This window comes from Benincasa hispida, chromosome 12, assembly GCF_027475165.1.
Source record: "Benincasa hispida cultivar pf3 chromosome 12, pf3_genome.v1.1, whole genome shotgun sequence".
Classification (NCBI taxonomy): Eukaryota; Viridiplantae; Streptophyta; class Magnoliopsida; order Cucurbitales; family Cucurbitaceae; genus Benincasa; species Benincasa hispida.
Window position 1 is genome coordinate 4,274,143 of NC_143489.1, and position 23,381 is coordinate 4,297,523.

At 34.6% G+C, this 23,381-nt stretch overlaps 1 protein-coding gene and 1 long non-coding RNA gene across 2 annotated transcripts; both read left to right on the top strand.

Annotated features, from left to right (window-relative positions):
- The first annotated feature begins 7,183 nt into the window (after positions 1–7,183).
- On the top strand, positions 7,184–8,545 carry LOC120092854 (uncharacterized). Its single transcript, XM_090308005.1, has 6 exons — positions 7,184–7,217; positions 7,328–7,544; positions 7,624–7,750; positions 7,844–8,005; positions 8,111–8,163; positions 8,252–8,545. Exons 1-4 carry the CDS (start codon positions 7,184–7,186, stop codon positions 7,880–7,882), a joined length of 417 nt encoding a protein of 138 aa, XP_090164131.1. The 3' UTR covers positions 7,883–8,005; positions 8,111–8,163; positions 8,252–8,545.
- A 950-nt stretch (positions 8,546–9,495) lies between these two features.
- LOC150031706 (uncharacterized) lies at positions 9,496–10,405 on the top strand. The gene is made up of 2 exons (XR_016525160.1): positions 9,496–9,608; positions 9,857–10,405. It is a non-coding gene; the product is annotated as an uncharacterized LOC150031706 (long non-coding RNA).
- Positions 10,406–23,381: the final 12,976 nt, after the last annotated feature.

The following is a 23,381-nucleotide window of genomic DNA, read 5'->3' on the forward strand; positions in this document are numbered from 1 at the left end:
GTCTATGTAATGTAGCTTATAAGATTGTCTCTAAAACAATTGCAAACAGGTTAAAAATAATCTTTGATGTTGTGAGTTCTCCTTCCGAATCGACTTTCGTGTTCCTGAAAGACTAATTACTAATAATATAATGATTGATCGTGAACGTTTGCACTTTACGGGAAAAAAAAGCTAATGAGGACGTTGCTTCTCTCAACTTGATCTTAGTAAAACATACGATTGATTTAATAGTCTTTTCTAAAAAATATGATACAAAGAATGGGTTTCATCTTAATTGGATACAATTGTATTACATCTTCTCAATTCTCAATTGTTATAAATGGGAGCCAAAATGATGTATTAAGCCAAGTAGAGGTCTTCGTCAAGAGGATCATATTTCTTTTTCTCTTTTTCTAATTGTTGTTAATGGCTTGCTTTTTATTTTGCATACTGCTCTCTCTAATGGTGCTTTATCTAGAATTTTAGTCTTACATTCTTGTCTAGTGATCTCTCATCTTTTATTTGACCGATGATAGTTTGATATTTTTCAAGGCTGAAGAAAAGGAGTGTAACAACCTCAAGTGTATTCTTCATTCATATGAAAAAGCTTGGTGCTCTAATTAATTTTGCAAAGTCAATCATGCTTTGTTCTCCTAATATGCCAACTTTGAAAAAGCAATTTTGTTCTAATATTATTAAAATTTTCTCAAGATTTTGGTGGGGATCGTCTGATTCTAAGCGGAAAGTTCACTAGTTAAAGTGGGAGAAAATGTGCCTGCCGAAAGCCTTAGGAAGCCTTAATCTGGAGATTGTTTACCTTCTCGGACAGTTTGGTGGCCAAGTTTCTAAAAGGTATATAATTTCCTGATTGTTCCGTATTAGAGGCTGAAATTGGTTCTGAACCATCTTATTTGTGGAGAAGTTTATTTTGGGGTGGAGATTTTTTAAAAGAAGGGATGAGATTTAGAGTATCAAATGGGGAAAACATAAGAATGTTTTTTGATCCCTAACTCTAAAAGGAACTTACTTTCAAGCCTTTTTGTATTAATCCTGATCTGAAAGATGCACTAGTATTAGAGTTTATTTCTCCAAGTGATGAATGGGATTGTTCTTGATTTCAATATGCTACTCATGTTTGCATGAGTCAATATCAAGGTAAACTCTAGCAATAGATAGGATTATAGTTTTCTATTTCTAATATTATCCTCCCTTTCGACGGGCTTGTTGGGGTAGAATTATAAGATCTAAAATGATGGATAACATTTACAAAATCACATAGTAGTTAATGTGTTTTGACCAAATAATGGTAGCTAAACGTTATAGAAATAAGAGTTATTCTGGCATAATGTTTGGTTGAGAATGTCTCAATCTAATGAAGGAGCACTTGACCTACCCTTCGGCGGTACTTGTTCTAAATCATTGGAGTATCATTGCATTAGACATGATTTATAGAGTTCATAGAATTAATGTTAAATTTAAATAGATATTTGATTGCATGTTGTTAACTAATATATTTTGTATATTTCCATATTGTGTCATTTTCTCTCATGTTTTTTATTTTGAATTACCAATATAAGTCAAAAGTTGAGAAGAAAAATATTACTTGGAAAAGTACCATAGACACTATTATAATGGCAATGTAATTTTCAGAATTTGTCTTTAATTGAGAAATGTCTCAAAGTTTTATTGTCACTTCATGAATTGTTGTTGTCACTTCATGAATTGTTCATGAACCATGTGATTGATGAGTCACAATGGGAGAGATAGCTTAAATTTATCTCCTAACTAACATAATTGATGTCAAGCATGGAAGATACAAGACAACAACATATGAGATGTTGAAATCAATATATGTTTAATTTAGATCATTATCTAAATAATCTCAAGATTAAATATTATGATCCAAGAATATAAACGCGGATTTTTTTTTTCAAATTATCTTGGGGAGTCACACTTTAAGGAATTTTGAAAATACCTCATATGGAAGAAAAATAAGAACGAAAGTAAATATGATTGACTAGATTTTTTGTAGAGAATTAAGATTCACACCTAGATGGTTAAATAAGAATTCACTCTCAATTTTTTCTTCAGTATAATTAAATTGAAATTCTTGGAAAATACTTAATAATGTAGAATGGTTTCTACATGCTGGACACCAGTAAACCCATCTCAATTAGTATAGTGAGAGACATGAGATGTCATAATTGTTACTTATGTTGAACATGGTGGTTTTATCACCATGAAATTTTATTACTAATTAATTCATAAGGTATGAATGTTTCATGTAATAAAGTGTATTCTAAAAAATTGTTTGAAAATATGTTCAGCTTCAAATATGAGTTAAAATGTTTAACATATACAAAAAGCTACACTTAGACATTCATAATTATTGAATCCATAATGGAAAGGCAAATTATTTTCTTCTAAAAAATACTGTCTTTGACAATTAAAATTGATTACCATCAATTTAATAAAATGACTACTCTCATACGAGCTCCCGGCGCCTCGTTTCAAAAAAATACGCCGTCTGGGGGCTTAGAGTTAAATTACTTTACATGTTTAAAAATCTTGCCTTTCATGTAAGATAGTCAATGAACCTTATTGGATGAGGCAAAAGGCCAAAGAACACGTTTGACTAGCACATTTTCACCCAAGTGGTTTGGAGAATATAAAAGTCAAACAAATATCATAAACAAATACCACAAATATCATATTTATTTGAGTTTTAATCTAACATCTTTATCTAATGCAACTAAAGTCTTTTCTTTGAAGAGTTCAAAGAAGTTAGATTAAAACTCAAATTAATTAGGCAAGTCTATCAAGACATATTATGATTAGATCATAAAAGTACATAAATTACAATACTACACCTAGTTGACAGAAAATGAGATTATATCTTAACTTTAAGCATTTGATACAGCTTGGGTGAACTTGTGCTTTAAGAATGAGAAAGATGACCTTGTTAGAATTAGTCACATTAATGATGAGTACTTTATTAGACATGGTCACATCATTAATAAATTGCACATCATTGTTAGATTCTGGTAAGAACGTGCAATAGAGAATGCACTATGAACATTATTCTATCTAAAACTGAGAGACAATTTCAAATTATGGAAGTGTAGTAAACTAGTTTACAACATTTTAGAATACGAGTACGTTAAGATGCACATGCTGAAACAAACCTAAGAGGAATATATATGTTCAAAGATCTACCTATGGGTAGGTTGTCGTTGAGGAGAAACAAAATGGTCTTTTATGCAATCCTAAATAAAATAATGTATTTGTATGACGAATATTAATTTTATAAGGAATGTCGAATAAAAGACTACATACTTTTACCAAGGTTAAATAGTGTTATCATTTTGGTTTCAAGTAAATCTACTAAATAGTTAATAAGTGTTATTAACTATTTAATCACATTTGAATGTTAAACGAATCCTAATCAAACAGGATAAGTCTTTATTATAGCGAGAGAGTTATGAGATGACTCAACCTTTACATTGACTTAATAGAAGTCAAAGTTGTCATATTAGTTGACAAGTTGAAGGTTTGTTATTCTCAAAGTTATGTTGGGGGGATTAAGCATTGTTTGGAAAAAGTCATGATCTTGAAATAAAGTCTATGTACTTCATTTCAAGTCTGGATTTGTAGACTTTCTTGATAGGGTAAAACCCATAGAATATGAATAGATCTACAAAAGAGATGTCCATGTGTAGATAAGAAGATACAAATCTTCAAAGTAAGACTCATGGCAGAGTGAAATCTGTTGAGAAAAATTAGACTGTGGGTCAATTTTCTCACTCATTGCCATAATAAAGTCTTTTGAGCATTGTTCATTATTGAATATGAGATATGTAATATGAATATTTAGATTCTTTTATGAAAAGAATTTAAGGAATGCATCTACACAGATAAACAGAGGAGTTCAACTTTTAAAGATCATATGTAAAGAGTTTGCATAATTGTATATGTTCATTTGAGAAATGAATTAGACAATTAGAGATCTTTGAATATAAGGTTTAATAAGAGTTATCGTAATCTATGAATTTGAACAAATATTAATGATCTTGTATAGACAAGAGAATCATTAGTTGACAAGTAGATATTTCTTATGTTTTATGTTTATGACACGTTACTCATTTTGAATGATCTAATATAGCATAAAAATTTGACTACCTAACCCATTAGGAATATAATGCTAAGAGAGTTTGAAGCATCTTACATTTGCAAAATGTTTGTTAAATATTCGATACAAAACTTCAAGAGGATGATAGTGTATCATTCTAATATAAAGCTAAGTCTAAGAAAGAGTATTCTAAGACACCTCAAATGTTGAGGATAGATGATTAATTATCTTTTCTTTATAGGAGATAATTAATGCATTAATAAGACTTAACATTTAATTGTTTAGTTATATCGGTTATATTAATGGTGTGGCCATTGAGTACAAAATTAAAAACTTCCTCAAAGTATCTACAAATAATGAGAAAATTTGTGTATAGTGTTAAGATATGATTGTTCACAAGATACACTAGGTCTTATAGAGATTTAGAAAAATCTATAGGAAGGTTAATTTTATCCTATGTGGTGGACATTGGTACACAAGACATTTGTTTTTACTTGTGAAGCAAAACTTTGTGTAGCCATAAAATATCCTTAAAGATCTTAAAGTGTTTCAGTTCTGAATTAGTCTATCACACTTTTATGATGCAATAACGATGCAAAGACTAAGACTAAAAATATTATAAACGCTAGTGTCTAGAGTAAGACATATTAGGGTAATGACCAAGATGACTTTTAATGACATATGGTGTGATTTATATAAAATGACTCTCTAGGCTAAAGTGTATGAGGCACCTAGAATGTCTAGGATTACGAGACATGTCTCTTCTTCACTAGGACATGTGGGAGATCAGTTGGGTATAGAGTATGTCCTAGGATACATGTCTCACTGGCTTTAGGTAAGCAGGAGATTGTTGGGATTTGTGCCCTAAAGCCTCATAATTTACTAGTTCATTAATTTAATTATTAATTAAGCAGTATTAATTTATCCATTAACTAGAAAAATCCAAGGTTATTGTATGAAATCTTAAACATGTGTGTAGTTGATGAAGGGATTGGATTCCTGAAGTAGAAGCGTATGAACACCTTGTGTCTTGAATTTCTTTGTAAAACTCAATAAAATAGAGAGACGGAACACAAAATAAACAACAAAACCTAAGCATGCTTTTTCTATAGAAATTTAGAGAAGAAAGGAAGATCGAATAAACTAACCCTTAAAGATTCGGTCTTCTCAAAATCCTCTTCATTGAGATCACAAACGGTAAAGTTTCTTCTCTCGAACCCGAACACCATGAACACACCAATGAGGACACCACCACAATATTACCTTGTTATTCTCAAGGTGAGATTCACAAAAAGTTTTATAGGCTTCTATGTTTAGTTTTGCGAAAAGGACGAAGAGAGATCTAGAGAGATTTTTTGAAAATGAGAAAGATGAAGAGGGAAGCTAGAGAGCACACACCTACAAAGAGATCAAATCTCACGTTATTATAATTTCCCTCTTCTTTAGGCCTCTTGAGAGGGGTGGGGGAGATCAAAATAACTCCCTCCCTCATTTGAAAATAACTTCCTTGAGAGTTAATTTTCAAATTTCAAAAAATAAATTTTAATATATATTAACTAATTTAATATAATATATCAAAATTAAACCATATGTTATATCACATATAACATATATCCTATAGTCTATATGATATCACGTATAATATAACCTATAGTTTATTATTCTTTTATATAACTTATAGTATTAACATTAATCATATTCATATTAGTAACCTATAGTTTTTATATGAACATATTCATATAACTAATATTTGAATCATATTCAAATAGTCATTTCTCTCATTTAGACTTTATATTATAATGTGTCATATACATTATATTAATTGTATCACATACAACAAATTTCCTTTAATTAATTTAAACAATTCAAATTAATCCAAAATTAAGTTGATTTTCATTAATTCTTTTTGAGCTAACAAGGGAACCTTATGGACCTACAGATTGAAACTCCAATGGTACAATATTAATTAATTAAACTCTTTAATTAAATTAATCTCCGTTCATTAACTGTTGGTCATTCCACTAAAAACCAAAAACTGCACTCTTCGCACTATAAATATATTTCTATGTTCATTGAATATAACTAATCAACAATGCGTTGAATCTTCACAAATAGCTCGTAAGTACAACTGGGTCAAAATTATCGTTTTACCGCTGTAGTTACATCTAACTCCTTAAGTACCATTGATCCCTCTAATGAACAATTAGTCATTGTCCAACTATAACTTAACTACTCTCGGGTTAGGAGAGGGTGTGGTACTACATTGAAGACCCGGAATCAGCCCTTAAGGGAGCAATTTATCTACTTACCCTAACAACAGGAATGAGTAAATTCCTTTTTGCGTAGTTGTGTTCCCAGCTCCCCGATCAGACGAATCTCCAAAAGATAGGCTTATTGAGTCGATGAATCTGGCCACTATCACCCATGCAGATCATAGGACCATTCCCATAGGCGGGAGTTCACAACTCACTCAGGATTAAGATCAAGTCACCTATGGTTATCCTGGTGAAATGTAACTCCCTTCTACTAACAACGTTATAAAGAGAGACTAAACATTTCGTAGTCCGGTCTTATACAAACTCTTTGTATAGGATACTCCATTCACATTTCTCCACATGAATGATCAATATCATATCATTTGTAACAATTACAAAGTGGGTCGTATCCATAATGTTACCCGGATAAGGTACCTAGTCTTATCCATCTATTATAGAACATTTAGGTTATTACTTAAACATGATCCACTTGAATGTCACCACATACATGTTTAAGCTACATCAAATTACCTTGAATCTTAGTTTATTGGTTTTGAGTTGACGCAACTAAATATAAAATAAAATAATACTTATTTTATTAAATAAATAATTTGTTTGTACAAATAAAGTTTAAAAACTACAAGACCACGAGATTTAGTATATCAACCCCAATAATTGACATGCGGATGGATCATATTCAACAAATAATATAAAGGTATGGATAAGGATAGTGCCTTATCATGATTTATATGAATTAAATTTAAGAGATCTCGAAGTTGATTATAATTTGAAGAAAATAAATTTAAATTAATTTTACAAGATGACTGCTTTAAATTTGTTTGCAAAAGGATCTAGTATTTGAATTAAAAAAGATTTGGAATTTGGAATTTTGAGAAGATATTTGGAATTTAAGAAGAAAAAGGAAGGGAATTTAAATAATATATATATATTGGAAAATTAAAAGTGAAAAGAAAGAAAGGAAAAAAAAGAAAGAAATTCAAAGCTCTCTCTTCTTCTCTCCGTGTACGCAAAGCCGCAGCCCCCCTATGTTTTCAAGCGCTTCGCGTCAAGCCCTACCTGCCGTCGACTGCTTCAGCAACCAGCGTCGTCGCTTCATCACCCGCCGACGTCGCATCTTTGACCACTCCAGTCCACCGTCGACTGTCCGCCGCTCGTCACCAGTAAGGTTGTAGTTCGACCTCTCTCTCTCACGTCGGGTTCTCTCTCTCTAAGTTTTTCCTCTTTCTCCGTTCGACGTAGGTACTCCGTCGTCACTAATAGCACTAGTTCGATGTTGTCGTCCGTCGTTTGCCATCGCTCAGCCTCTGTTGTCGGCGAAAGCCACTGCCATCACTTGTCGTTACCAAAAGTTTGGAATTTTAGTTTGGTGAGTTCGTTTTAATTGAGGTTCTTGGAGATTCTTGATTATCCATTGAGGTTTGATTTCAATTGGTTGATACATATTCTGTTTGGAGGACAGACTGGAGGAATTTTGAAGTTTTATTGTGTGTCCGGCTAGTTTTAGGGGTGTTTGGCTCCCAAGTCGGCTAGTTTTAGGGGTGTTTGGCTCCTAAGTCGGATTAAGTTGGATTGGGTGGATAAAAAAACTCACTCATTCTTTGGTTCACCAATTATTAAAAAGGTTTATCATCCGTATCAACTCTTCCAATTACTCTCTTTTTATAATAATTATCAATTCAACTTAACTCTACACGTTCTAACTTTTTAAATTTTATGTTTGGGTTAGAATTACTTTACATTGAAGGATTGGAAGTGATTTTGGGCCAAGCCACCGTTGCAGTAAGTTATTTATAGACATTTAAATAAATTTGGTTAATTGGAATTAGATCCTAAAGGTTTAATTCAATTTTTGGCTTAATTATTTTAGGTCTTGAATTAAGATTGTGTTTGGCAAAGAGAAGATAAGTGTACTTGAGTATATTTTGGGCCTAAATTTCGAGGTAAGTAATCTTGCTACTAGAATCGTCTTCGTATCAGACGATACAATTTTATGTTTGAAATATGTTAAGTGTAAGAGCTTGATCTTGATTTTTATAAGATGTTTTATGACGATGAACGAGCCTGATCTAAATTTTATATGATATGTTATGAGGATGTATGTGCATGATGTATTATTTCCATGTTGTGGGACTCTGATTTATACTACATGATAAGTTAATTAGTGATGATTACCTCCTACCTATAGTCATATACCTACTAGGGGTTTGAGTTTTCTTCGGGATTTACAAGAGGTTTGTGTCTTCCTCGAGATTTATCAAAGGTTTGTGTCTCTTAAAGGATTCACCAGAGGTTTGTGATTTCCTTCGGATTTTCACTAAAGGTCAGTGATCTCCTTTGAGATTTCACCAAAGGTTTGTGAGTACCTCTCATCTACGGTAGGAGGGGTTCAATTATTCACTAAATGGTCATCCATGGTCAGTTGAGGTTTTTTGCACGTCCCACAAGAATGTTGCATTTATTAAACATAAATGCATAATCTAGCCCCAATAGTAGAGTTACTTACTAAGTATTTTATACTCTTCTCTATTATGTTTTTTTAGGAAAGGGTAAGGATACATTGGCGAATGACAGGTGGAATCCGTAAACTTTTCCTATGATTTCACAGTTTGTCATTGAATTTAGTGAACTTTTAGTTTTTGCACTGTTGGTTGTTTTAGATAAAATTTTTTAGTGATGTCTTTATTTATTTATTTTTAATTAAGGGTATCATGTTTAATGATTTTCAATTATTTACTTTTAATAAAAGTTATTTATTCTATAACATTTATTTGGTTTTTGCCCATTCATGAAAAATGTCGTTTTGAGGTGAATGCATGTATATAGTAATGGCCTATTACAAGTCCTAGGGAGTCGAGTCGTTACAACTATGGATACAACCTACTTTGCAATAGTTACAAATTGTTTGATCCAAACTGTTCATGTGGAGACATGTGAGTGAAGTTATCTTATACAAAGAGTTTATATAAGATTGAACCATGAAATATTTAATCTTTTATAGTAAATTCATTAATTGATGAGATTAATATATCATAGGATGATCATGTGCAACTTGATCTTAATCTTAAGTGATTTATGAACTCCTATCTGTGAGGTCAACCCTTTGATTTGCGCAGGTGAAAATGACCCAAGTTGTTGACTCAATAAGCCTACCATTTTTGGGACTTAACTAAATGAGGAGCTCAAAACATAACTTCACACGATGGAATTCACTCTTTCCTGCATAGGTAAGTAAGTAGATGAGTAGTTCTCTTAAGCATTGATTTCGAGTCTTGAACAAGGGATCCCACCCTCTCACTGGCCCAATAGGAACTTAGTTCATAGTTGGATCATTAACAAATTGTTCATTAGAGAAAAGCAGTGTTACTTAAGGAAAATAGGTAATTGTAAGAGTACAACGAATATTTGACCAAACTGTAACTATGAATAACTCGTGAAGGATCGACTTGCTTATATTAATTATATCTATGTGAAGGAACTCTAAATCGAGATCCAGTGAACGAAAGCGGATTGTTCCAAATCCTATTGAGAAAGAACATAAACAATTATAGTCCACACAGAAACGATTATGCATAATCAGAAATTACAGCATGCTACTTAATAAAGGAACAAACAGGGATAGAGTGTGCAAACCTTTGAAGAACCTTCAAATATCCCTCGATCGTTTAGCAAATCGTTCAATCAGCACGAACTTCGAACGCAACGATCAGAACTCGATCTCAACGAACGTCTGAATGAACGTCGATCCTAATCGAATCCAACTCGATCCTCGAACTGAATAGGAATACCAACACAAGTGTTATCTTGGTATTCTCGATGTGAGAATATAGGAGATGTAGGCTTTGTATGATTTTGGATTGAGGAAAGCAGGAGGTAGACGATCGAGTAAGTGGGAGATGTATGTTGTCTATCATATAGACGAAATACTCAATCGTTTAGAAAGATGAAGCCTATCGTATAGACTTTGCTACTCAATCGTATAGCAACAAGTAAACGAGTAATTATCATATAGTAAATTTGTAACTTAATCATGTATGTTTTTTATGCTATTGTTTGGTAAAACTTTTTTACTTGATAGCCTTTTTGTGAGATTAATCTGAATGGACAAAAAATCAACTAAATTTTGGAAAAAAAATTTCTTTTATCTCATAGTTACAACAAAACTTTCAATAACATCCCACTCAATTCGGTTATTAGAAAAAAAAGAATAATTAATTATCATGTAATTAATATCATTCTTTACACAACAGTCTGACTAGTGTTAGAGTGAAAGTTCTTCGGTGGATGGTTAATGATAAAAATAAAAACGAGGTTCGCAAGTGTAGGTGGCCGATGAGTGGTTTCATTAAAAAATCAACCCTAGAGGATCTGCACACACCTGGGACTTAGGCCTATAGTGATGTATATCATTTCGTAATTACAGCTTAAGTTTTCACATGTATGACATTTTGTTTACTATGTTAAATCAGATTTATGTGTAATTTTCGTTCTCTACATGACTATATTATATCAGAACATGTATGTAGTGCAAATGATGAACATGATCATGTTGCTAATAAAGCATAAAGTTTCAGTTGAAAGATCTTAATCGACATTGTTGTTTCGACCCTGTAATGGTTTGTATTACTCATTTGTTGAATTGTCCAATTTTTTCATGGAAACCATATTGTTGCTTTATGAACACTTCCCAAACCATTAGATGTAATTGTCGTAGGAGAGCCTTAGCATGCCTCACGAGGTGTATAAAGACATTTTGTGGGAGTCATGGTCAAAGGTTAATGTTGTTTCAGAAGTGAAGAAAAATCATCTAAATAAGTTAAAAGACAGTTCATTACCACCTGGTGAATCCTGTCTTGAGGGTAAAATGACTAAAAGATCTTTTTCTAGAAAAGGTCTTAGAGCCAAAGAACCCTTAGAGCTCGTACATTATGACCTTTGTGGTTCAATGAATGTTAGAGCTTGAGGAGAGTATGAATATTTCATCAGCTTCGTTGATGACTATTCTAGGTATGAGCATATTTACCTGATGCATCAAAAGTTTGAAAGATTTGAAAAGTTCAAAAAGTATAAGGCTAAGGTTTAGAATCAATTAGGTAAAAAGCTTAAAACACTTCGATCAAATTGAGGTGGTGACTATGTGGACTTGGAATTCAAAAACTATATGATAGAACATGGAATCCAATCTTAACTCACAGCCCCTAGCACACCTCAACAAAATGGTGTGGTGGAAAGAAGAAATAGACATGGCTCGTTCCACGATGAGTTATGTTCAATTACCAAGTTCTGTTTGAGGTAATGCGGTACAGACTACAGTATATATTTTGAACATGGTTCCCTCGAAAATTACTTTTGAAACACCTTACGAGCTCTGGAGAGGATCTAAAGAAAATTTACGTCACTTTAGAATTTGGGGTTGCCCGACACATGTGTTGGTGCAAAATCCTAAAAAGTTGGAGCGCCTTTCAAAAGTATATCTATTTGTAGACTATACAAAAAAAACGAAAGGTGATTTATTTTACGATCCTCACGAAGACAAGGTATTTGTATCAATAAATGCAACCTTCCTAGAGGAAGACCACATGAAGAATCATCAACCTCGCAGTAGGCTAGTAATAGAAGAAATGTCTAAAGAAACGATAAATACATAACCAAGAGTTGTTGATGATACTGGTATTTCACATCATTCCCAAGAGTTGAGAATGCCTCATCGTAATGGGAGGGTTGTACAGTCCAAACGGTACATGGGTCTAATTGAAAATCAAGTCATCATATCAGATGATAGCTTAGAGGATCCATTGTCTTTCAAACAAGCAATAAATAATGTGAATAAAAACCAATGGATTAAAGCCATGGACCTTGAAATGGAATATATATATATATATATATGTCAATTCTGTCTATGATCTTGTAGATCAACTTGAAGGGGTAAAACCCATTAGTTGCAAATGGATCTACAAGAGAAAACGAGACCAAGCAGGTAAGGTATAGACCTACAAAGCTAGACTTATGGCAAAAGGGTTTACTCAAAGAGAGGGGTAGAAGAAACCTTCTCTCCAGTTGCCATGATAAAGTCAATTAGAATACTCTTGTCCATAGCTACATTTTATGATTATGAAATATGGCAAATGGATGTCAAGACATCCTTTCTGAATGCCTATTTTGAAGAAAGTATCTATATGTCTCAACCAAAAGGGCTTATTGAATAGGGTCGAGAGCAAAAGATTTGCAAGCTTAATCGATCCATTTATGGGTTGAAACAAGCATCTAGATCCTGGAATATAAGATTTGACACTGTAATCAAATCTTATGACTTTGAACAAAATGTTGACGAACCTTGTGTTTACAAGAAAATCGTTAACAAAACTGTCACTTTTCTGGTTTTGTATGTTGATGATATTCTACTTATTGGGAATGAAGTAGAATTTCTAGTTAATGTTAAGAGATGGCTGGCTATGCAATTCCAAATGAAAGATTTGGGAGAAGCACAGTATGTTCTTGGGATCTAAATAGTTCGAAATCGCAAGAACAGAACATTAGTACTATCTAAAGCATCTTATATAGACAAGACATTGTCTAGATATAAAATGCAAAATTCCAAGAAATGAATGTTGCTTTTCAGACATGGAATTCATGTGTCTAAGGAACAAAGTCCTAAGATGCCTCAAGAGGTTGAGGATATGAAACGAATTCCATATGCATTAGCAGTAGGGAGTTTAATGTATGCAAAATTGTGTACTCGCCCTGATATATGTTATGTCATTGGAATAGTCAGCAGGTTTCAGTCCAATCCTGGATATGATCATTGGACTGCCGTTAAGAACATTCTTAAGTATCTTCGAAGAACAAGAAATGACATGCTCGTGTAAAGGATCTGATCCTTACTGGATACACTGATTCTTATTTCCAAACCGATGTTGATTCTAGGAAATCGACTTCGGGGTCAATGTTCACTCTAAATAGAGGAGTTGTTGTTAGGAGAAGTATCAAGCAAAGTTGTATAGAAAACTCTACAATGGAAGCTGAGTATGTAGCTGCAAATGAAGCAGTATGGCTCAGAAAGTTCCTAACTGACCTAGAAGTAGTTCCAAATATGCACTTGCCTGTCACCATCTATTGTGACTACAGTGGTGCAGTTGCAAATAAGAGGGTTTCATAACATACCTTTGTAGAACCACTTAAATTTCGAATTCATCTACGAATTTTCTCCAAATCTTCTTGTGAACCACCTCAAGGTCTTCCCTACTATTCTCTTGGAACCGTACATTGAGTTGTGAGACTCAAAATAAGCTTGTATAAAGGGAATTTGGAGAACAAACACACTGTTGCAACTAGAATAACACCTTTTTCAACCTCTCAAGCTTTTCAACAAAAACTCATGAAGTTCATCAATTTGCATGCCCAATTCTTAGTCCAATCTTCTCTATTTATTGTAAGACCATCATGCGAAATAGATTGCTGCATAAAACCAGCTCATGCTTAAAGATTGACTCAATTAATTTGGTGGGAAAAGAGTAAGCTACTACAATGAAGAAAGTGGAGATCTCCCACTTTTTCCATTTTTGATCTTTTCAATTTTTGTTTTTACAAATTTGATTTCCAAAATCAATTTTTGTTTTCAAAAATTGAAAAACTTTATTAATTTTACAAAATTAATTTTCTAATAAAAATAATAATAAATAATTAATTAAACGCTTTAATTAATTCTAATTAATTCAATATCAAATATTAATTTACTACTAATTCCACCATCATGAATCTATATTCATGAATTTAATATGATATTCTCCAATTTTATTTAATTCCAAAATTAAACGTGTAATTATATCACATATAATTACTAATTCCTTTAATTCTAATTTGAACGTTTCAAATTAACTTATCACACTACTCTAAGGCTAATCCATTTACGAGCTAGTAGAGGGACCTCGTGGACGTACAGATCATGGGCTCCAAGGATCCAAGATTAATTGGCTAAACTCTTTACACCGAATTAACCCCCATTCGTTAACTACTGGGTCTCTCCACTAAAGCCCAGAGTTGCACTCTCCTCACTGTAGATATATTATGTCCACTCGATATAACTATAATTAGTAAGTTGACCCTTCACAGGTTGTTCGTAATAACGGCTGGGTCAAATGTCTGTTTTACCCTCGAGATTACCTCTTGTTCCTTAAATCCCACTAATTCTCTAATGAACAATTGGTTTGTGATCCAATCAACAAACCGAGTCCTCTCAGGCTAATGAGAGGGTGGGGCCTTTTATTCAAGTTCTAGAGTCAACACTTAAGGGAATAACCTCTCTACTATCCCTAAAAGCAGGTAGGAGTGAGTTCCATCTTGCACCCTAAGTTCCCAGCTATCTACCCATCCTTACACCTGAAATGGAGGTTTATTGAGCTGGCGTTGTTGCGTCAACCCTCACTTATGAAAATCTAAGGATAATCCCGAATAAACAAGAATTCATAATTAGCTCAGGATTAAGGTTAAGTTACCTAGGTCATCACTTTGAAATAGTCAATCCTAAACAGTAAACAACATTATAAAGTAAGAGTGCCTGATTTTGTGGTCTGATCTTGTACAAACTAGGGTTGGAAAAAAACTCGATGGGGCGGGGATTCCCCGGTTTGATCGGGGATAGGGTCAAACCGGGGAATTTATTCGGGGCCCCGTCCAGGGGCGGCGTAGGGATGGGGACAGTAATCCCACCCCGACCCCGACCCCGACCCTGAATATATATATATATATATTTTATCCCCTCCCAGTCCCCTCTCGCTCTCTGCAATCTGCAACAAAACATCCCTCCCCTTTCACCCTCACCCTCGCTCTCGCCCTCGCGCTCTCGCTCTCGCTCTCACCCTCGCCCTCGCTCTCGCCTTCTCCCTCTCGCTCTCGCCCTCACCCTCACCCTCTCGCCCTCGCCCTCTCGCCCTCTCGCTCTCACGCTCTTGCTCATCCCTCCCTTCTCACTCATCCTTCCTCTCTGTTGAAGTCTGCCACGAATGGGGACCCCATTTCCCCGATGGGGAATCCCCGCCTTCAAATGGCGGGGATGGGGGACAATTTCTCCTACGGGGGCGGGGACGGGGGATGCCCCCCGCCCCACCCCAGCCCCATTGTCAACCCTAGTACAAACCCATTGCACAGGATGCCCCCACTCCTCATGTCATAACATGTATGAATTAGGATCACATCGTCTGTAGCACTTTATAACTCCTTGTAACAACTATAGAGTGGGTTGCATCCGATAGTGTTACTAGAATAAGGCAACCAACCTTATTCATATACTATAGATCATTTTGCTATTTACTCGAACCTGATCCACTTTTATGTTAATATTCATGGATCTTTTAGTTTATTGGATTTATTTCTAAAACGAAATAAGTAATTCATATATTCAATAACAACTTATTGAATTTTCAGAATAAGTTTTATTGTTTACAAACCACGAGTTTTAGGACAAAAAACCCAACAATTTCTCCCAACTCTAAAGAGCTTGCCCATTGCTTGGCATCATGACGAAGTGAATAAGGAAACAAGGATATTCTGATTGCTTCTGGCATGATTCCAGGAATAACGAAGAAACGTTTCATGTGAGCATGGGGATCCTCACCACGATCACCTCCAAACTGTCCTACTGTCTACAACATTTGGAGCATTATTGATTTCATTTCAAAACTTGTCGCATCAAGCGTTGGGTAGATGATCTTAAGTGAGAAATCATATAACATTGGTGATGCATACTCACGCATTGGACGTGTGCTATTGTTCATCATTATAATAAGATTTAGTGCAGCAATTACCTAGTTATTGGGCCAAGTTCTTATTAATTTGGTCGCCTGCCATTTGTTGTTGTTGTTGTTATTGTAGCTGTCACCTTAACCTTCGGCGTCGATTCGATATGTTTCTTTTTCTGAAGGTTCTTTCAATTTCAGGGTCATATATGAGTTCAAGAGTGCTCTCTCTACTCATTAAATGTTCACAAGTTCAGGCTTAACTTGTAATACTCCTTTGATTGAAATTTTCTGCAAAATATATAAAAAGCCAAATTCCGGTAAGCTACGTTGCCAGAATCCCCGACAATGGTGCCAAAAACTTGTTCGCCCATAATTTTGATTCTAAATGCGCTTATGATGACAAATGTAAACGGTGATGAATGATTATGGTGAGTGAACATGGATGAAGGATCAATCTATCTATTGGTATGAAAGTAAGGCGATGTGTTGGTGATAGATGTGTGTACACTTTGTTAATGCATACAAGTTATCTTGAGTTAGACCCAAGTATAAATCTAACCCAAGTTTTCTCGTAAGTCTAGGATCAAACGTAGGGACTCTAAAATGTACTAATGCAGGGTTTGTTTTCGGATATAATGTAGAAGTTTCCTAATTAACTGGGAGGCGTTGGTTATTTACATTGATCTAATGGCGTGCATGCAAGAAGAAATAGAAGTTCAGAGGGAGATAGGGATTATGAATGAATGGTTTTAAGGTTTGAATGTTATACATTGATTTCCTAGTAGGAATAACAAGCCTATATGAGCTCAATGAAGATGAAATGGAGATGATGCAAATGTTTGTTTACAATCTAAGTGTACGTGTTATGCATTGAGAATTTTGTTCTTTAGTTCATGCTAAGTTCAATATTCTCGAAACAAATGTCACACATAATCCTATCTCTAGGATGCATGCATTAGTTACAAAGAACGGACAAAAGACATGAGCAATTCTATCTCTAAAATTACTACACACTCTGACTTGATGCGTTCAACAGTTAAATTATTCTTTTGAATAAATTAACTACTTTATCACTTCAATCAACTGATCAGGAAGACTTAAGCAACAAATTTCATGCTCTCATCAAGCCGGGAAAGTTAACAAACACAAACAACTTTGAAAGTAAATAGATGGAGAAATGATGAATGGTTGAAAATAAGATTGAACTTAAGATAATAAAGGTTGATACAAACATTCTTAGTTTAACAAGATAGAGTAGTGAATGGAAATATAAGAAGAAAAAAGAAAAGAAGCCGCAGAGTTCAATATCTTGTCCTCTTTTGCTTGTTTTTAATGCTTGTTATGACCAACTTCGTGGAGGAGTTGAGGAAGATATTTCTCTCGAGCTTCTTTCTGGTAACACCTCTTTATCAACGGTGGAATGGTGGTTGTCCTCCTTCTTCTTACTTAAAGACGATAGAGAGCTTCTAACTATTGGTTTCTTTTGAAAACTATAACTGTCTAACCTCTAAATTTTCCCACTTGATTTTGCAGGTGGCTTCCCTTTTTATAGGCAATCTCTCAACATCTTGGTGATTTGACTGCATTAAATTCCATACCATGGGACAGCCGCCACCACTTCTGAATTGCTCAGACGCCATCAATTAGATTCCCATGCTTGCAAGTGGTGATTGGACATGAAATGCACGAGCCAAATGTATCATTCATGCCTCGAATAATTTTAGACGCATACCTCTTGTGTTGACCTTGTTTGCAACACTTGGTGCACTTTTTCTGATTTTTGCATTGAATGCGTTAATAAAGCAGCTTTTTACTTAAAAGGCTACTTTTGTATGATTTTATTATATGTATGGAATTTCATGTGTTTTCTTTTATAATGAGTGCGTTTACATCACTAAAGATCCTAATTATTCCAACTTCGAAAGAATAATAACTTGTATTTCTACAAGTTATCAGGATTAAATTGCTAGTAGGTAAATCTCTTATTCTTGATAAAACAATTTCTTTTGACCCTTCTGATCATTGTTTGGTGGTAAATAACATAAATTTCCTTTTCTAGGAAGTCGACCATAAGGAAAGGAAAATTGGAGTTAATACATTCTGATATTTAAAGGCTTATTGAGGTGGAGTCACTTGGTGGAAATAAATATTTTGTCACTTTTATTGATGATGCTACTCGAAGAACTTAGGTATATATGTTGAAGACAAAAATCCAAGTGTTCAAGATTTTTAGGAAGTTTCATGTCATGGTAGATTGTTCACAATATGGTATTAGGCATGTGTAGATAGAGTCTGGTAGACCAAAACACAATGGAGTTGCTGAGAGAATGAACAGAACAATTGTGGAGAAGGTGAGATGTATTCTTAGAATGTTTGATCTTCCTCAGATATTTTGGGGTGAAGCAGTGCAATGTGTCATGTATTTGATTAATTGATCTCCATTAATTCCTCTTGGTCTAGATATTCCAAAGAGAGCATGGAAGGGACATGATTCCACTTATTTGCATCTCAAAGTCTTTAGCAACAAAGCATACATGCATGTACCTAAAGAACAGAGGTCAAAGCATGATTCGAAGACCAATCCATGTATTTTTGTTGGGTATGGTGATGAAGAGTATGGTTATAGGCTCTACGATCCAGAAAAGAAAAAGGTAGTGAAAAGAAGAGATGTATTATTCTTTTAGCACGAGAAAGGTGTAGATCTTCTTAGTACAAGGTAGACTTCTACTTCAAAGTTGTGTTTTGATACTACTAATGATTCTACTTCTACTCCTTCTATTGTTCAGCCGACAAATGAGAATGTTGATGATGTATATGATAATGTTGGTAAGATACAACCTGATGGTAATGTATCAAATCATGTTGGTGATGATGATCTTGATGAATCTTCTTCTGATGAAGAAATTCATGAGGAAAATGCAAATGAGGAAATGATTCATGGAGAAGTTCATGAGCAAAGGGAACAACCTATTCCCTAAGTGGAGGATACTCATGCTCGAAATTCCACCAGAGTGCGTAAACCTTCAACAAGGTATCCAAGCTTAAAGTTCATTCTAATGTTGAGGTTGATGCCCTAAATCTCGTAGAGTCCGATAGTTTGTAAATACATGTATGAGCAAACATTTGTGATGTAATAATATGAGATATTTATTTCACTACTGTCTATGAAATATGAGATATTTTAGTTGTATTAACCACAAAGCAATAAACTAAGATTCCTGGTTATCGTTGTAACTTAAGCATGTATGTGATGACATACAAGTGGATCGTGCTTTAAGTGATAACCTAAATGGTTTGTAGTATATAGATATAGGAGGAAAATCTTATCCTGATGATGCTATTAGTGTAGCTCGCTTTGTAGATATTACAAGTGTTGTAAAGTGCTACAAATGGTCTGATCCTGACCATTCATGTAATAGACATGCGAGCGGAGATGCTCTATACATAAGAAATTGTATAAGACGGGACCATGAAATGTTTAGTCTCGTTATATAACGTCGTTCATGACAGAGACTTTCATTTCACTATGATGACCATAGGTAACATGACCTTAATCCTAAGTGAGTTGAGAAATCCTGCCTATTAAGACGGTCCTTTGATTTGCATGGATGCGAGTGGCCAGATCGCCGACTCAAACCTACCACTTTGGGGATTTGTTTAACTAGGGAGCTGGGAACTTAGCTACATAAGACGAAATTCACTTCTTTCCCAATTCAGGGGTAAGTAGATAAATTTCTCCCTTAAGAGCTGATTCCGAGGCTTGAACAATGTTACACCACACCTTCTCTTGGCCCGAGAAGGGTTTACTCATAGTAGGACTATGATGTATTATTCATTAGAGAAATCAGTGGTACTTAAGAAGTTAGATATAATTACAGGGGCAAAATGGTAAATTGTCCTAGTTGTACTTACGAGTGATTTGTGAAGGGTCATCGTACTGTTGATTGGTTATATTCAATGGACACAGAAATATATATGTAGTGCGAAGAGTGCAGGTGTCGATCTTTAGTGGAATGTCCGACAGTTAACGGATGGTGGATATCGTGATTAAAGAGTTCAATTAGATATTCACGTGCCGTTGGAGCTTCAAGCTACAGATCTATAAGATCCCCTTGATAGCTAAATGGATTCATGTTGAGAATCATTTTTTGGGTTAGTTTGAAGTGTTCAAATTAGCAAGAGGAAATTTGATTATATATGATATAATTAAATTGTTTAAATTATATGTGATATAATTGATTTGGTGTATTAGATACATTAATTGGAGGACATATTATTAAATGTCATAAAAGAGAAAAAGAAATATGGCTTATATATTGCATGAGATGTGATATTAAAACTATAGGTTATGAATATATTATTTATTTGTAATTAAATCAATAATGGGATAATTGGTTTCGATTTTTTCTCCTAATAACCAACTTGGTGGGAAGTTGTGGCTAGTTATGGTAACTGATGGATAAAATGAAAATCATTTTCATTTTTTGATTATGAGATTGTTAAGCATTTGATAATCGAACGCACAAAAGAATATAGCTATACGATAACTTGAGAGCATAAACGATTGTCCATTGAGTTTGCTATATGATAGACACTCGTTTCCTAAACGATCGAGTATTCAGTCTATACGATAGACTCCAGATTTCTCCCATTTACTCGATCATCTATATGACCATTCAATTCCTCCTTTCCTCTTCCAAATCCATACAGAGCCCACAACTCCTGGATTCTCACACCGAGAATACCAAGGTAGCCTAGTGGTGGTGCCTACTTGTTATTCGAGGGTCAATGTTATTTGTTCCTGTTCAAGGAGTTTGCTGAGGCGTGACGTTCGTGTTGTTAAACGTTCGTACTTTAGATCGATGAAAACAAGAAGAAAAATTATTCAAGGGTAAGTTCACTCAATCTTTCGTATTTTCCTTTGGAAGCATGCTGTAATTTCAAGTTTATGCATAACTCTTACTGTTTGATTGTAAATGTGTATGTTCTATCACAATGGGGTTTAGAACGATCTTGCTTCCGCTCATTGGTTCTCTTTGAATAGAGTCCCTTCATCTAGTTAGTGAAGATGGAGAGCGAGAGAACTATCAAGAGGTTGAAGGAAATCAAACATGAGGATTTCCATGAGTAGCAGAAGGATCCTTCCAAATTCCATTCGAGCGAACACAATCAATTACAATCTAAGAACGGAAACTAGCAGGTCATGAAAAACTCGAAATTACAGCATGCTTATAAGAGTATCAAGGAATAGAGTATGCATACCTTCGAAGAAACATTCTTCACGAATCCCTCAATCAATCTTCAAGTATCCAAGGATAGCAACGCTCAAATGCAACAACCGGAACAACACGAACACAACGAACGGCCTCTACGAAACCAATCGAGTCACACTCGATTCACAAAGTGAGTGAGGACACCACCACAATGGCTATCTTGGTATTCTCGATGTGAGAATCTAGGAGTTGTGGGTTCTGTATGATCTTGGCTTGAGGAAGAGACTGGAGGACAACGATCATGTAGACAATCGAGCAAGTGAGAGATAACACAATCTATCGTATAGACAAGGTGCTCAATCATTTAGTAAATGGCAAAGCTCCATGTTTCCATCGATCGCTTTGACTATACAATAGATTTAGCCACTCGATCGTTTAGCTATGATCAGCTGATAACTATTGTATAGTCAAAGCTTCATGATCATTTAGTCTCTGCACAACTATCGCTTAGTGAAACTCTTTCACTTGATAGCTTTCTCCGTGAGTTTTTTCCTTTTATCTCACGGTTACCGTAAAACCACCAATAACCTCCCACTCAACCGATTATTAGAGAAAAAGATTTAATTATCATATAATTAATATATTATAAATAAATATGATAACCAACTTATTATATTATATTTATAACCTATAGTTTTAATATTTCATCTCATGAAATATACAAACTATAGCTCTTTTCTATTTTATGGTACTTAATTGTAAATCATATTTACATTAATCCTCCACTTGATGTATCTCATACATCACACCAATTATATCATATATAATTGAATTTCCTCATGTTAATTTGAACATTTCAAACTAACCCCAATAACTAATTCTCAACTTGAATCCATTGAGCTACCAAGGGGACCTTATGAACCTGTAGCTTGAAGCTCAACGGTACGTGAATAACTTATTAAACTCTTTGGTCACGGGATCCACTATCTGTTAATTGTCGGGCACTCCACCAAAGATCAACAACTGTCTATATCAACCAATCAACAGTGTGATAACCCTCCACAGATCGCTTGTAAGTATAGCTGGCCAATTTACCGTTTTGCCCCTATAGTTACATCTAACTTCTTAAGTACCACGGATTCCTCTAATGAACAATAAGTCATAGTGCTACTATGATTGGGTCCTCTCTTCCAAAGAGAGGATGTGGTTGAAGGAAATTGAACTCGAGATTCCCTGAGTAGTGGAATAAAGATCATTCCAAATTACAATCATGAATGAATATTACAAATTATAGTTGTACAGAAACATGCGGTTATACAATAAATACAGAAATTACAGCATGATAACTACAAATGAATAAGCCGAAAGCTACAAACATTTGTAGGCTCGTCTCCACGCTCCTTGCTCACGAATTCTCGAACACAATAACCTCAAATGCTCAAACAACACGATCGCTCTGTAGCACGAACACCATGCACTGGAACTCTGCAATCGCCACGGTCACGAACTCCCCAGCAAGAACACGAACGGCCTTCAATGAACCTCGACGGTGTTGAGTTGAGTATGACATCACCAAGAAGGTTACCTTGGTATTCTCGGTGTGAGAATCTAGAGGGTGGGCTCTGTTCGAACTTGGTATAAGGTAGATGAAGGAGGAAAGAACAATCGTGTACATGGTTGGGCAAGTGAGAGAAGATAGGAACCTATCGCATAGGTCGATGCCCAATCGTTTAGCTAAAACTAAGCGATCGTCTAGCAAAAGCTAAGCAATCGTTTAGCTCTCGTTTAGCTCAGTGTTTGCCGCCTACAAAACACTACACGATTGTTTACTAAAACACATTGTTGCTTAGTAAATCAGTATTTACTTGACAAATGCTTGTGAGTTTCTTTTTGCGAGAGAAATCTCAAAACAATTTTTCAACGTTTGTAAAAACTTACTAAAATTAGGAAAACAATTTTCCTTTTGACTCATGTTTACCATGAATCACCAATAACCACCCATTCAATTGGTTATTAAAGAAAAAGAATTAATTATCCAATAATTAATATTATT

What these genes read in the sequence shown, in the direction of transcription:
- LOC120092854 (XM_090308005.1), top strand. Translation starts at nt 7,184, where the DNA reads ATGACTGCTTTAAATTTGTTTGCAAAAGGATCTA. An exon ending in TTTGTTTGCAAAAGGATCTA is followed by an intron (nt 7,218 to 7,327) that starts GTATTTGAATTA and finishes GAAAATTAAAAG; the next exon opens with TGAAAAGAAAGAAAGGAAAA. An exon ending in AAGTTTGGAATTTTAGTTTG is followed by an intron (nt 7,751 to 7,843) that starts GTGAGTTCGTTT and finishes TTTGGAGGACAG; the next exon opens with ACTGGAGGAATTTTGAAGTT.